Below are 16,126 nucleotides of genomic sequence, written 5' to 3'. Positions count from 1 at the left end.
TTTCCCTACTGTCCTGTCCTATTTCATCCTCTCCTATCCTAAAAACCACCTTTGCTCTGCTTTCTCCTCAGGGTCCAGATCCCATTTCTTTTCTTCTGTTACTGATGAACTTTTTGAAGGCGAGGTCTCTTTTCTGCGATGCAGGTCTTTACTTTCTGCTTTGGCTTCCCATGCACTACACCATGGGGAATACTTGCTCAGAAGTCCCTGGGGGGCTCTCGGTCCCTGTCCTAGTTGGCCTCTCTGTGGGTTTCTCTGCACTCCTGATCCTCACCCTTTCCCTTCCTTCTCCAGTGTAGAACATCTTCCTTCTACATGCCTTTATGTCCTTTCTCAGGATCCTCTGTCTACCTCTATGCCTTCCACCTTTACTGAGATGAGGGTTCCCTCTAAGAATTTTTCCTGTCCTTTGTTTACCTGATCTTTATGTCTTTATGTCCTTTCTCAGGATCCTCTGTCTACCTCTATGCCTTCCACCTTTACTGAGATGAGGGTTCCCTCTAAGAATTTTTCCTGCCCTTTGTTTACCTGGCCTTCTGCTTGGGAGAACATAACTCCAGTGGCTCCAATTGTCACCTGTGTGCTGATGACTTTCAAATCTGGTTCAGATCCTGAGATAAAGGTCAACCTTCGTATGGCTTTCCAGAAGCCTCAACCTCAACATACATAATGCCAAAATCTTCTACTCCATATCTGCTCTTTATTTGCTTATTTTTGGACATTTCCTATTTTAGGAAATAGGAAGAAATCAAAGAAATCTCTGTCCTTTCCAATTGGCCTCACAATCCCCATCGTCTACTGAGTGTGAACCTGCTGGTTCCTTCTCTTCAGCTGTTTATTCCCTGTCCTTTCCTTCATATTATTACCATTGTCACTGCCTTATTCCTTTGTTGCTTGGACTGGTGCAATAGCTTTCTAACTTACAGTTGCCAGATGAAATACACTATACACTGCACAAACAATATTTATGTGAAAAATTATTTATCTGAAATTCAGATTTAAATAGGTAAAGGAGATTAAGAGGCACAAATTTTCAGTTCTAAAATAAATAAGTTACAAGAATGAAAGGTACAGCATAGGGAATGTAGTCAATAATACTGGAATAACTGTATGGTGACAGATGGTAACTAGATTCATCACAGAAGTCATACTATGTTTGAAACTATTAAATCACTATGAGGTACACCTGGAACTAACAGGATATTGTATGTCAATTATGCTTCACTTAAAGAGGATTTGTTTTAGAGAAAGAGAGTGTGTATGTGCACAAGGGAGGGGGCAGCAGGAGAGGGAGAGAGAATCTCAAGCAGATTCCATGCCAAGTGGGGAGCTTGATGGGGGGCCTCGACCTCACTACCCTGCAGTCACAACCTGAGCCAAAACCAAGAATTGGATGGTTAACTGATTGTGCCACTCGGGCACCCAACTTTTTAAAAAAAATTTTAAAAACTGTTTTTTTTTTTTTTTCCCTTGAACTCTGGCAACCCTACCCTAACTGGTCTTCTGTCGTCTAATCTCTGAATGTTTCAATCTTTCCTTCAGATTCAAGCCAGAGTTATCTTTCTAAAACATAGATGAGAATATGTCACAGAACTGACAGGAATCATCTGGAGGCTCCATGCTGCCTAGAGAAATAACCCGAACTCCTTAGTTGGTATTAAAGAGGATCACCATTCTGGTTCCAGTTCTCTTTTCTTGCTCCACCTTCTATCTTTCCATTCAGTTGTGTTGGGAAAATCACCCGCCTCAAATATATCATGCGAATTTATGCTTGTGCTTTTTCTCAAAATGCTGGCTTAGCTTCACATTCTCTTCTCCCTTCAAACCCTTACAAATTTGTTTTTAATATTCATAATTCTTCATGTTTTGAGATGGCACTCAAAATTAACTACCCCATTTGTATATTGGCAGAAATATAGGGATAGGTTTTAACATTACAGTCTCTGTTCTGACTTTTGTATAAAATAAGATGTCCCTTATTTCCCCATTCCTTGAGAGAACTACCATCTTCCTCCTGTATCTATTCCTTAGAGGTTAGTTATTTTTTTTTTTGTTTTTAAAATTTTTTATTCAAGTATAATGAACACAGTGTTATATCAGTTTCAGTTTATAGTTTATAAATCCCTTTAGATTTAAATTATGGCCATCCTTCAAGGACCAGTTCAAATGCTGTCTCCCTCATGGAATGTTGCCCTAATCCCAACACTGCAGTGACCCAGAGTCCTTGGCGCTTCCATAGGATCTTCGTTTCATTATAGCCCATTACATTCTTTCTTTAAAAATTTTTATTTTAGTTTCAGTACAGTTAACATACAGTGTTATATTAGTTTCTGGTGTACAATATACTGAGTGATTCAACAACTCTGAGCATTACTCAGTGCTCATTAAGTGTACTCTTAATCCCCTTCACCTATTTTCACCTTATCCCCACACTCTCTTCCCCTCTGGTAACCATCACTTTGTTCTCTATCGTTAAGAGTCTGTCTCTTGGTTTGTCTTTCTCTTTTTCCTTTGCTTGTTTGTGTTCTAAATTCCATTTATAAGTAAAATCATACGGTATTTGTCTTTCTGTGACTGACTTTTTTTAGATGTTACTTGTGGGCAAGAATTCTAAGTAGTTTTTATATATATAAAAAAGATATATTGAGTCTTACCTATTTGCATTAGGCACTGTTTTAAAGGGTTTGCATGTATTCAATCATTGATCAGCAATTCTGAGATTTAGGTACCATTACTATCCCTGACTGTATTCTCCATGTAACCTAACTCAGTGCTCTACATTCAATCAGAATTAATTAATTTTTAAAATTAAATGGAGATGCTTTTATTTGGGATAATGTACTTTCAGCTCATTCAAATGAGCTTTTTTCTCATAGTCAATTACTATTTTAACTGATTAAGAATCTGCTTTGTTTCAGAAAGAATTAAAGATGACTAAATTTCTTCTACAAAGGTGCTTATATAAACATGACAATGTCTTACAAAGGCACTGAAAGGGTTGGTTTAGTATGATTCACTATGAAAAAAAATCAAGAATTCAAATATATTATGTGAAAAATGGTAAAAAGGGAGAACGCTTAAAATTAGAAATACTGACAAGCTGAATGTCTATTACAACTTTTTTGAGGGGAGGGTGAAGGTTTCCCAGGAATCTTTCTTAATAAAATGAGGACCAGTTTGAATTCTAATTATGTAAAGGAAATGAACTCTGGGTCTCTAAGTGTACAAATCATTTCAGAGTCAAGGTGGGGATATCCTTAATGTCGGAGGACCACATAATTATGTTTTATATACACAGCTTCCCTGTTATCAAACAGATCATCATTTAAAATAAGGTAGTATCAAGCAGACAATGTTTTGGAGTTTGATAGAATACTAAGTCTATGGTGCCACTCTGACCTTAGGAAGTAAGGAATGTGAGGGAAATAAACAGCCAGTGCTAAAGCCCAGACTCAGGGGGCCTGTGCGTCCTGATGAGCTGACATCTTTGCAAGTAGGTTCAAAGGTGGTTAATGTTTATTTCCCGTTTCGCTTCCAGGTGTTGCCTGTGCTTTTCCAGTCACTCAACAAAAAAGGCATGTGACACCTACTCATATTTGTGAAAGGACATCCGCTGAAATAATACACAACTAAAATGATAAATTTGAGAGGTCACTAATTTCAACCTCCTAATTCTTCCTTGGGTACTTTTCTAAATGTTTACCTACTTATTTGCTCTCCAATAATCTGGAGAAAAATTCATTCTATGAACACTTTCTTTGTGTGTTTGCTACATATTGAAAAGTAGAAAGTATTATTAAAGTTATTTATAAACCGTTTTTTTATCTTTGCACAAAGAAACAGTTATGCAATGATATATCCATGAAAACAAATGACTTACCTTGATGATTATTTTTGAGGGAAGCCAGGGAGTTTGGACAAAAGAGTTACTTTGTTCTCAGCTTGTCTCCCACTGTCTTTTCAGCTATGACCACTGAGGGACAGGTGGGATGAAGGTATATGGCATTTATGAAGGCATGTCAGGACTAGCTCTCTTATAGGACGGTTCCAGTAGGGCTGGTCTGAAGCAGGTGTGAGTGCTCTGACTCATCCAATAGAACTCATATTTGATAAATTTCATTTTATGTGGTTAGACAACAAAGAATCTTACTTCTACAGGGGTAGAGGCTGGCCTAGGTTCTGCCTTAGGTCAACAAAATTCATTCAAAATGTACCTACCCATGACAAAGTAAAATCTCAAGTTCCCATAACCGGTGGTATCCATATACGGGGTGCATAATTTCCTCTCTCCATCTTTGAGGAAGACTGCTGATAAACCTGATTCTACTGTTCCACATTCTGTACCAATGACAGCTCCCAGGATGTCCCACCTTAAAAAAATGAGAATCATGAACAGTTGGAATATTAAGTCAAAGCTTTATAGAGTATAACTTTTATTTTTTTTAACTTTAATTTTTAATAAGGAACATTTACTTAGTAATCACTAATTCTGAAATAAAGATGTGGCACAACAGATTCTAGTAATGAAGAAACTTTTAAACACATTCTATTTGCAATTATGATTTTTCTGTAGAAGGATAAATTTAATCAATACTATTATAGTATGCCTATTACATGATAGCCTTTATTCTCAAAAGTACTTACAGTCAAGATGGGGGGTCAAATTTGAACTAAGGAAACAGGGAACTATAAAAGACAGTATCATAAGATCATAAACACTTGTATGGTATATTGCACATTAAAAAAATAGTTATAGGATGTAAAGTCATAAGAGTGGCAAGAGCCTAGCAAGTTTTCAAAAAAAGATGAGATTTAAACTGGATCATGTCAAAATATATACATTTAGATATACAGAGGAGAACAAAAATATCTAATATTTTAAAACTCTTATTTCTCCTTAGTATTTACTTCTGGTTGTGTCTAATCTGGCCATTGCTATTCACACAACTCGCTTGCCCACAAATGGAGAAACTGGGACATACAGAGGTTAAGTGTCTTGCCTAAAGTCAACTGCCTGTTTAGTTCTAAAATTGAGATCTTCTGCTTCTCAGTTTGCTGTTATTTTAGTAGTTTTAGTTCTAAAGAGTGTATCACGTTAGGGAGATTATGTTGAACCATTTCAGTTTATAATAGATTTGGGACCAAGATATTTAGAAAATGCCTATTTTTTTTTGTATTTTAACAGATTATATTAATCACTCAAGAAACTCAAAAATAATTTTTTGAAGCAGCTCTTAATAGTGTTGGACCACTATAAATTAACAAGGAACCTCTCTTGACTCATACAAGAAAATTTTGCACTGGTTCATTGGTCTTTTACTTGCTCCATTTATCCCAATTAAACCACTCAGCCTACTGATCCACAAAGCAAGTTAAGGTTATAAATGATGTATATGATGACTCCTTTTAGGCTTTAGAGTATTTTTAAAGTGAAAAATTGAATTGAAAAAGATGGAGTTGTCAGGGACTAAAAGAACCTTCTATTCAAGTGAAAAATGAAATTAGTCGTCTTTTTCTCATAATTAGTTGTGAATGAATAACTCTTCTAGATGAATCTAAATGAATTATTTTCAAGACATCTACCACAGACAGAACTGTGTGAGATATGGTCAGACTGTGGTTCTTTCTTTCTTTTTTTTTTTTTTTAAGATTTATTTATTTATTTTTGAGAGAGAGTGAGCACAAGTGGGAGGGGGAGAAGAAAACGGTGAGAGAATCTTTTTTTTTTTTTTTAATTTTTATTTATTTTTGATAGTCACAGAGAGAGAGAGAGGCAGAGACACAGGCAGAGGGAGAATCAGGCTCCATGCACCGGGAGCCCGATGTGGGATTCGATCCCGGGTCTCCAGGATCGCGCCCTGGGCCAAAGGCAGGCGCCAAACCGCTGCGCCACCCAGGGATCCCCGGTGAGAGAATCTTAAGGAGACTCTGTGCTGAGTGTGGAGCCCAATGTGGGGCTTGATCACATGACCCTGAGATCACAACCTGAGCTGAAACCAAGAGTCAGATGCTTAACTGACTGTGCCACCCAGGTGCCTCTGTATGTTCCAATGTTTAAAGTCCAACACGTTCAATTTTACTCTACTTTAGCCTTTATTTCTTCCACTTTTAACTGTTGTAAGATAACAAAAGTGAAGTTATTTTCTTTAGAAACTCAAATATTTATAATGAAATTGATAGTGAAATGGAAAGTTTAGTCTGCTTTGAAGAGAAAGCAGAAAGAAATCTAAAAAATCATTTTGTAAAAGTGTCAGTGATTCAAATAAATTATCTTGCATTTATTAAAAATTCGGGAGAAGTCTGTTGTAGCACAAGCTCATTCTTTCATGAATTTGTATAGAAACTGGCTCAGGCCTAGCTGGAGACAAAATATCCTTGAGGGATAGCAGAGAGAGCCTTTCACTTCTTGGACTTCAGCATCCAGATCTGTAAGGGCATAACATTGTGGGTCTTTTCTAGTTATAAAAATGACATGGTCCCTGATCCTCTCCTAATAATCAATTACATGAAGTGAAATTATAACATAACCAAATATTTGAGGCCAGGAGTGGTATCTGAAGAACTCTATAGTTTTAGTAGCATCTTCGATGGCGTGGCAATTTTCCTGAAAAGGAGTGTGGCTTCTCTATGGTCTAAATTATGTTTTCCTCAGGTAAATGTGGTTGTATGTGAACTGCATTCGAAGGAATGTCTGCCTACAGAGGAAACACCTCTACAGCACAGCAATTTATATTTATGCTTTGATGACTAGCTCTAAAAAAAGAGTCCCTTTATTATTTATTATAAATATAGTGGTATCTATTATTTATAATAGAGTGGGTTGAATTTGGAACACAGAAAAACAAGTTTAATAATCAATAAAATGCCTTAAGGCAACTTTATTCCTTAGACGTAGCAAGGTCACAATTTTTAAAATTTAGATCTTTAAAAGAGAACTTTCTATTTTTATATCAAAAAAGAGGAATATTTTTGTAAGTAAAGATAATTTAAAGCAGTCTCTTAGCTGGAAAGCTGATGGTCCTCTCTATCAACTATTTTGGAATGCTTTGAGAATAAAATTAATTATGTTGTAATCAGCTCATACTTTGACACTTTTAAGAAAGATACAAGAGAGTAGAAATTAAATCTTTTCACACAAAAAAGGCGATGGATGTGTTAATTAACTAGATGGAGTTCTTTCACAATGTATATATATATCGTACCACCAGGATGCACTTTCACTTTCTCAGAATTTTATGTGTCAATGATACCTCAGGAAAGCTGAAATTAAAAAAGAGTTCCTTCATAAGCTTAAAAATAGAATGAGATCTATTCTTTGAAGGGTAATTTGGTGGTAGCTATCAAAGTGAAAATTACATACCTACATGTATGTATATGCATGCATATATGTCTGATTCTCTAATTTTCCTTTTCTCTTTCAGAAATTTACCTTTCAAAAATACTTTAACAAGTACACAAATATTTTTATTACAATATTCTTTGTCTATCAATAGGGGTTCAATTAGATAAACTGGTACATCACTTTTTTGAAATAATGATCTATATTTACTGACTAGGAGATACATTCATTATGTTGTTAGCTTAAAAAAATTAAGTTGTGATACAGTATACAAAATGTGACTGGTGTGTGTGTGTGTGTGTGTGTGTGTGTGTGTGTGTGTGTCTGTAGAAAAATTTCTGAATGAATATATGTTTACAATTTAACTCTGAGAAATGGGATTAGCATGGGACGACTTTTGATTTTTCCTTTACATATCTGCTTTGCAGTAAGAATGTAATTTTCAGCAAAAAAGAAGGGCATTCAATTTATAGGTATTATAATTCAGAATGAAAACTTAACTGATCTCATTATAGGCTGATGAAAATACTAAGAATATGAACACAGGCAATAGAAGTCATATTTTAATCAGATATTCTTTGCCTACAAATATTGGCATAAAATGCTCTAAAGGTAATGAAGCATTTCACATTATCCATGAAAATTTGTTTTATTATATTTTCCAGAATATATTAAATCACCTAAAGTTGGCTACTTGAGGTTTGAGCTAAGATATAGAATAAAGCTTGGGTATGAGCTCCCACATTTACCAAATTCATAAGGTTTTTTAATCTCTATGAATTCTCTGAGGTTAAATAAGTTCATTCTATCCATAAGGTCTCTATTTGGGATAAATTCTCTGTTATTTAATAAGGGATGTGCTATAGGTAAAGACCCTTCCACATTCATTTATATTCATGAGGTTTATCTTGAGTATGAGCCCTGTGAGGTCTAGCAAGGTGTGCATTTCAACTGAAGGCTTCTCTACCTTCATTTAGAGGTTTTTCCCTCTAGCATGACAGCTTAGGTGAAGGTAAAAGATGAGCTCTATTTGAAAGCTTCCCTGCATGCACTGCATTTCAAAAATTCTTTTTTTTTCAATTGGTTCCCCTGTGTTTCACTCATATTCAATTTTTGTTTTAGGTTTTTATTACATGCATTATGTTGATTTACACTCTTGTCAGAATAACATTAATAAAGAATATTGTCTTCAGAATGGGAGAAAGTGCTCAGCTTTCTCACCAATAAGACAGAAATATGACCTAGGCTGGAGGATGGTTAGAGAAAATAATGTATTGCCTGGGACATGACAGAACCTCAATAAGTGTTAGCTCCCCCTCACCCCCTGTCAAATGTAGTGCTATCTTTGCTTTAAAGCAAGTTAAAGAGGTGATTCAAATGAGCTTCTAAATTATAATGAGGATTTTTATTATTTTCATGCCAGAATTAGCAAAGCAACAATACTGGACAAAGTTGCAGTACCATATGCAAGTGCTACTACTTAATCTTTAGGCAAGGGGATAGTGAGCTGAAAGAAAAATTGCACTTTACCTACTGTGGGTTTTTAGTACTATTTATGATTTTTGCTTATGATCTTCTAGGCCCCTCATTTATTATTTATGTTACCTAAATGATCCAAGTGGGTTTTGCTTTAATAAAAATGAACATGTTTATAAAAGAAAAAAGATGCACTTAATACAATATTAACTCAGACTGCCAACCTGTCTTCAGACCCCTTACCTTGCAATATAAGCTTAAATAAAATCCTTTTTTAGCTTTATAAGCATTTTTGTGGAATGTATTCTAAGGCAGAAGAACGTAATTTTTGGTAGGACAGAGGGAAAAATTTGTAGAAAATACAAGAAGATGCTCAAACTGTTTTGCAGAATTCTAAATAATTTTAAAGTCCATTTTTAATAAAAGCACCAACTTGTTTTGAAGGGGCTATCATGAAGATTATTTTTGTTGGTTTATAAGCAGTTTTGATTTTCAATGGTTATGTGTAAGATTCTTTGCTACTATTTCCCTGGAACAAGGAAGCCAATATAAAATTGTTTATTGAGTTTATATTGCCTTTTACTTGTTCCTCTCCCCCTCCTCTGGATAACACTCAATTTTAAGAAAGACACGTGGAGTCAGTTGTAGGTGTGATCCAGTTAGCAAGCAATGCCATTAAAACATATAACTAATGCTTATGAATTTTGGCTTCTCTACAGTAAACCATCTACCAGAGATGAAGCCATGGCTGAGCTTGAAAAACCATTGTCTCACTCAATTTTTTTTTATAATCTTAAATGAGCTGCTTTTTTTAAAAAAATATATATCTATTGAAAGAGCTTCTTCAGAGCAAATTCATAAAGCAGTTATCTTAGTAGGATATGAGTGGTAGCAGAAGAGGATTGTTAGCAATGGAAGTTGGAGGGAATTAGAAATAGATTACTAGTTCAGAGACTAGGCTCTCTCTATGATCATTGAAAAAGTCAGCAAAGGCAATTAATTATAGGAAAGCAAATTTGACCTCAGGATGAATCCTGTTTGCCCTCTAAGCATTTTTATATCTTGCTGGTGTACTGAAATTCTGGGTATCCATCATATGCAGTATTTGCCACTAGTTGCTTTTAATTTTTAATTAGAGGAAGACTCTTCACAAAAATGACATCTATGGCCCGGAAGAGGATATCCACATGTACAGATGTACAGTCAGAAATATTTTTTGAAACTTAAAAACATTTTTTACTTGTTTTCTATTATGATACCAGTGTTCTCATAATTGAAAAAAGTAGAAAATAAAAAGGTTGGAAAAAAGTACTCATAACCACACTATCCCAGAGACAAGCACAATTAGTATTTTAGAATACTTATTTCTAATATTTTTGTATGTGTATTTCCAAATAGTTGTGGTAATATTGTAGGTGGTTTATACTCTGCCTTTTTTCACTTCCATTAGTAATGTACATATTTTCCAGGCTATTATTACCTCTTTATAAATCAGCTACACAATATTTGGTTATGTATATACCAAACTGTATTTAGTCATTTTCTTATTTTTGAGTTTCAAAATACAATAATAAATAGTTATACTATTTAGCATATTTTATGGGCCTGAGGAATTAAATTGTCAATTCCTTAATGCCCCTGGATGTGTTCTAGAGTACAGGTAACTCCAAGCTACGCTTTTCGAAGTGTCAAGAGTTCTGCTATTACTTCACAGAAATTCCTAGATAATCAGGACAGACTTGTGGCCAATGTTAATTAACTGAACCCCTGAGGAAGAGTTACTGCAGAACAAAGACAGACCCAAGACCTGGGCATCTAAACATTTCAGTGCCAGCAACCTCCTCTGATACCTTCCACAGAGAAATCCTATCACCAGCTAATGTGCCAAGCTGTCAGAAATTAAATTACTTTGGAAGGATTCAGATTTCATTCTCTTTTTTCTCTGTGACCTCAGTGAAGATCCTATCTTAGAAGGGAAGCCAGTTGCTGTTTTCTGGATGCTCACATGGACAGCTGGTTTAGAGGGACACTAGTAACCAACTCAAGAATGGCAGAACCAAAGCAAAGATGGTGTGTAAATGTGCTGCACATCAAATGTTTAAAATTTAATTTCTATGAAGGAGTCCAGAACATAGCACTTACTTTTTTATTACTTAAAATTTTACTGTTTGTATTTTTAAAGTAGAAAAACAACTTGCTTAAAGAGAAAACCTAGGCCCAAAACAAACCAGAATGAGTAAGATGTAAAACACATTTTTTAACAGCTTGCAACAAGATTACTCAGATCCATTTTAGCACTTCCATGGTTTTAAAATATATCCAATTATCACTTTAACTAATATGGTCTTTTTTCTTAATGACACTTCATTGGTTTATTTTGAGAATCCAATTTAGGTTTCATTGGCTGATTCAACTTTGTGTTTTCTTCTATACCTCATTAATTAATTTGAGTAGATTTTCCTTTGAGCACCACTTTCTTCATATCTCATTACCAATAGTAATTATAGTTGGAATAACAACTAATTCTTACTTTTTTTGATTGCTTATTATGTGCGATACATTGTGGCCAGTACTCCACATATACTGTTGCATAAAATATCTCCCTTTTAGCCCTTTTAGTGCTTAAATTTGAATTTTATTTGATTTGATTCAAATTATATGATGTTAATAGGCCTCCTTCTTTTGTTGTGCTTGCCTGGTATATTTGTTTCTCTTCTTTGATTTTTTCAATTTCTTGTGTTATTGTAAATATATAGCTTACTTTTAAAAACTTACTTTGAAAATCTCATTTAATAAATGAATATGATTCAGTATAATTTATTGGGTTACTGATATGTTTAGATTGATACCTGACAAATTGTTTTCTGTTTTCTATCTATCCTGTTTTTTACTGCTTACTTTTGTTACTTTTCTGGCATATATGAGACTGAGTTGTCTGGGTCCTATGTTACCCTGATGCCTCAGAAGTTACATAGCCTAATCTGGCTAATCTGATTTTTCAACACACATATTTACACTTACAGTTTTCTATTAACATTATTATTATTATTATTAACATTAAGAGTTATCCCAAATCTATGTCCTCACCCCAAGCAAGCTAGGAATTTTGGCAGTATTTTACTTCCTTACTCTTTTTTTCTTCTTGTCACTTTCCCTCTACTTCTCATGTTGAGGTCATTTGGGCTTTAATTTCAAATCTTTATTAAAACTTTTTAATAATCAACACCTATTTGGACTGAACTACAGGCTTTACTTTTTTTCTTTGATCACTACTCTTTCTTGAATCTATCATATTTCTCCTGGAATATGTTCTCCAGGAATATACCTCCTAGTAATTCTTTCAGAGAGGGTTTGGGATGTAATAAACTTTTTGAGTTTGAATCCTGTGTGTCTAAAAGGGTATTTTTCCTCCCAATTGAAGTATAATTGATATACAATATCCTATTAGTTTCAGGTATAGATCATGTATACAATGGAATATTACTCAGCCATTAGAAACGACAAATACCCACCATTTGCTTCACAGTGATTTAATATTTTTATATATTATGAAAAGATCCTCATGATAAACATGTCTCCATACAAAGTTATTATATTATTGACTATATTCTCTATGCTGTACATTACATCCAAAGGTAGAGAGAAAAGTAACAATGAAATACCATGTATGTAATATACAATTTCAATAATTATCAAGTTGTTTGGGTTCTTTTGATATTGCATTGTGTAAGTTCTTTACATATTTTGGATATTAACCTCTTATTGGATAATGTAATTTGCAAGTATCTTCAACCATTCAATAGGTGGTCTTTTTGCTTTGTGGATGGCTTCTTTCGTAGCACAAGAACTTTTAGTTAGATATAACTTTGTTTATTTTAGCTTTTATTGCCCTTGCTGGAGACAGGTCCAAAAAAAAAAAAAAAGAAACCTACTGCTAAGACCACTGTCAGAGAGCTTAGTGCCTATGTTTTCTTTTAGGAATTTTATGATTGCAAACTTACGTTCAAGCATTTAATCCATTTTGACTTTATTTTGATATATGGTATTACAAAGTGGCCCAGGTTCATTCTTTAGCATGTAGCTATCCAGTTTTCTCAACATCATCTATTGAAGAGATAGTCCTTTCTACATTGTATATAGATTCTTGCCTCCTTTGTCATAGATTAATTGACCATATAATTGTGGGTTTATTTCTAGGGTCTTTATTTTATTCCATTGATGTTTGAGTCTGTTTTTGTGCCAGGGCTATATTGTTCTTATCATTATCACTTATAGCATAGTTTGAAATTAGAGAATGAAAAACCTCCAGCTTTGTTCTTCTTTCTCAAGATTGCTTTAGCTATTTGGGGTCTTTTTTTTAAAATAACAATTTTAGGATTCTTTGTTCTAGTTCTGTGAAAAATGCCATAGATATTCTGATGGGCATTGCACTGAATGCATAGATTACTTTGGGTAGCATGGGCATTTCAGGAAGATTTTTCTTTCAATCAATGGTATATCTTTTCATTTATTTGTGTCTTCTTCAATTTCTTTCATAAATGCCAGAGCAAGTCTTATACCTCCTTGGTTATATTTATTCCCAGGCATTTTATCCTTTTTGATGCATTTGTACATGGGCTTGTTTTCTTAATTTCTTTTTATGATAGCTTGTTATTAGTGTATAGAAATGCAACAGGTTTCTGTATGTCGATTTCATATCCTGCAACTTAATTAGTTCCAACAGCTTTTTTTGTGGAGGCTTTAGGTTCTCTCTTTATAAATTATCATGTCCTCTACAAACAATGACAATTTTACATCTTCTTTTCTAATCTGGATTATTTTATTTCTTCTTCTTGCCTAATTACTGTAGCTAGGAGTTCTAATACTATGTTTCATGAAAGAGGTGAGAGCTGACATACTTGTCTTGTTTCTGATCTTAGAGGAAGCTTTCAGCCTTTCAACCTTCAGTATGATTGTTAGCTGTGGATTTGCCATATGCAGCCTTTATAACATTGAAGTATGTTTCCTCAATATTCACTTTGTTAAAAGTTTTTACTATAAATAGATTTTGAATTTGTCAAATGCTTTTCTGCATCTATTAAGATGAATATATGATTTTTATTCTTTGTTTTGTTAATGTAATGTATCATGTTGATTAATTTGTGGATGTTGAACCATCTTTGCACCCCTGTTATTAATTTTACTTGATCATGGTGTACGATCCTGTTGTCAAATTCAATTTGCTGACTTTTTGAGGATTTTTGCATCTATGCTCCTTAGGGATACTGGCCTGTTTGTTTGTTTGTTTATTTGTTTTTTGGTGGTGGCTTTATCTGGTTTTAGTATCAGGGCAATGCTGGCCTCAAAAAATGAGCTTGGATCAATATTTTGGAATAATCTGAGAATGACAGGTACTATTCTTCAAATGTTTGGTAGAATTCACACTGTGAAGCTGTCTGGTTCTGGCCTTTTATTTGTTAAAAGTTTTATTTAAATTCCATTTCATTACTTGTAATTGGTCTATTTAGATTTTCTATTTGTTTGTGATTCAGTTTTTGGAAGACTGTGTTTCTAGGAATTTATCCATTTCTTCTAGATTTTCCAAATTCCTGGCATGTGACTATTCATAGTAGTTGCTTATTATCCTTTGTATTTCTGTAATGTCAGTTGTAATTTTTCCTCTTTCATTTCTGATTTTATTTATTTGGATCCTCTCTCTTTTTTTTTAAAGATTTTATTTATTTATTCATGAGAATACACAGAAAGGAGAGAGAGAGAGAGAGAGAGAGAGAGAGAGAGAGAGAGAGGCAGACACAGGCAGAGGGAGAAGCAGACACCGTGCAGGGAGCCTGATGTGGGACTCGATCCCTGGTCTCCAGGATCACACCCTGGGCTGCAGGCAGCGCTAAACCGCTGAGCCAACCGGGCTGCCCATGGATCCTTTCTTTTTATCTTGATAAAAGATCTTGAGTCTGGCTAGAGTTTTATTGATTTTGTTTATCTTTTAAAAGAACCAGCTTTTAGTTTCATTCATCTTTTCTATGTTTTTTTTTTAAATCTCTATTTCATTTATTTCTACTCTGATCTTTATTATTTTCTTCCTTCTATTAACTTGGGCTTTGTTCTTCTTTTTTCTAGTTAAGTATAAAGTTAGATTACTTATTTGGAATTCTTCTTGTTTCTTGAGGTAAACTGCATCACCATGAACTTCCTTCTTAGTGCAGCTTTTGCTGTGTCACAAAGATTTTGAAAAGTTGTATTTTAATTTTCATTTGTTTCAAAGTATTTTTAAAATTTTTTCTTTGATTCCTTCATTGAACTATTGGTTGTTTAGTAAATATTTAGTCTCCATGTGTTTGTGTGTGTGTTTTTTTTTTTTTACTTTTGTTCTTGTAGTTGATTTCAAGTTTTATGCTGTTATGGTTAGAATAAATGCTTGATATGATTTCAGTCTTCCTGAATTTACTGAGACTTGTTTTGTGACCTAACATATGAGCCGTCCTGGTAAATGTCCCATGTACATCTGAAAAGAGTGTCTGTTCTGCAGTTTTTGGATAAAATGTTCTCCCCATATATATTCAGTCCACCTGGCCTAATGTGTTGCTTCAGGTAAATGTTTCCTTATTGATTTTATGTCTAAATGACCTATCTACCGAGGTAAGTGGGGTATTAAAGTCTCATACTATTATTCTATTGCTGTCAATCACTCCTTTTATGTCTGTTAATATTTGCTTTATATATTTAGGTGCTGCCATGTTGGGTGCAAAAATATTTATGAATGTTATATCCTCTCCTGGATCCACCCTTTTGTCATATAAAGTCCTTCTTTGACTTTTGTTACAGTCTGTTTTAAAGTCTATTCTATCTGAAATGAGTACTGCTACTTCCACTTTCTTTTCATTTCCATATCTTTTTCCATCCCTTCACATTCAGTCTGGGTGTGTCTCTATATCTGAAGTGACTCTCTTATAGACAGAACATAAAAAAGGATTTAAAAAAAAATCCACTTAGCTAGGGGATCCCTGGATGGCTCTGCAGTTTAGTGGCTGCTTTTGGCCCAAGATGTGGTCCTGGAGTCCCGGGATCGAGTCCCACATCAGGCTCCCTGCATGGAGCCTGCCTTTCTCTCTGCCTATGTCTCTGCCTCTCTCTCTCTCTCTGTGTCTCTCATGAATAAATAAATAAAATCTTAAAAAAAATCCACTTAGTCATTGTATGTCTTTTGATCAGAATATTTAGTCCGTTTACATTTAAAGTAATTATTGATAAGTATGTACTTATTGTCATTTTGTTGTTATTTTTCTGGTTGTTGTTTTTCTTTGCTCCTTTCTT

General features: G+C 34.3%; 1 protein-coding gene across 1 annotated transcript in view; it reads right to left on the bottom strand.

Annotated features, from left to right (window-relative positions):
* Positions 1-16,126, bottom strand: part of RELN (reelin) — a 477,996-nt gene that overhangs the window by 169,091 nt on the left and 292,779 nt on the right. The window contains 1 exon segment of the mRNA XM_041722153.1: positions 4,219-4,370. Within this exon segment, the coding sequence (XP_041578087.1) occupies positions 4,219-4,370 (152 nt within the window).

The sequence above is a fragment of the Vulpes lagopus genome, chromosome 11, assembly GCF_018345385.1.
Source record: "Vulpes lagopus strain Blue_001 chromosome 11, ASM1834538v1, whole genome shotgun sequence".
In the NCBI taxonomy this organism is placed as follows: Eukaryota; Metazoa; Chordata; class Mammalia; order Carnivora; family Canidae; genus Vulpes; species Vulpes lagopus.
This window is presented reverse-complemented; position numbering and strand designations above follow the sequence as displayed.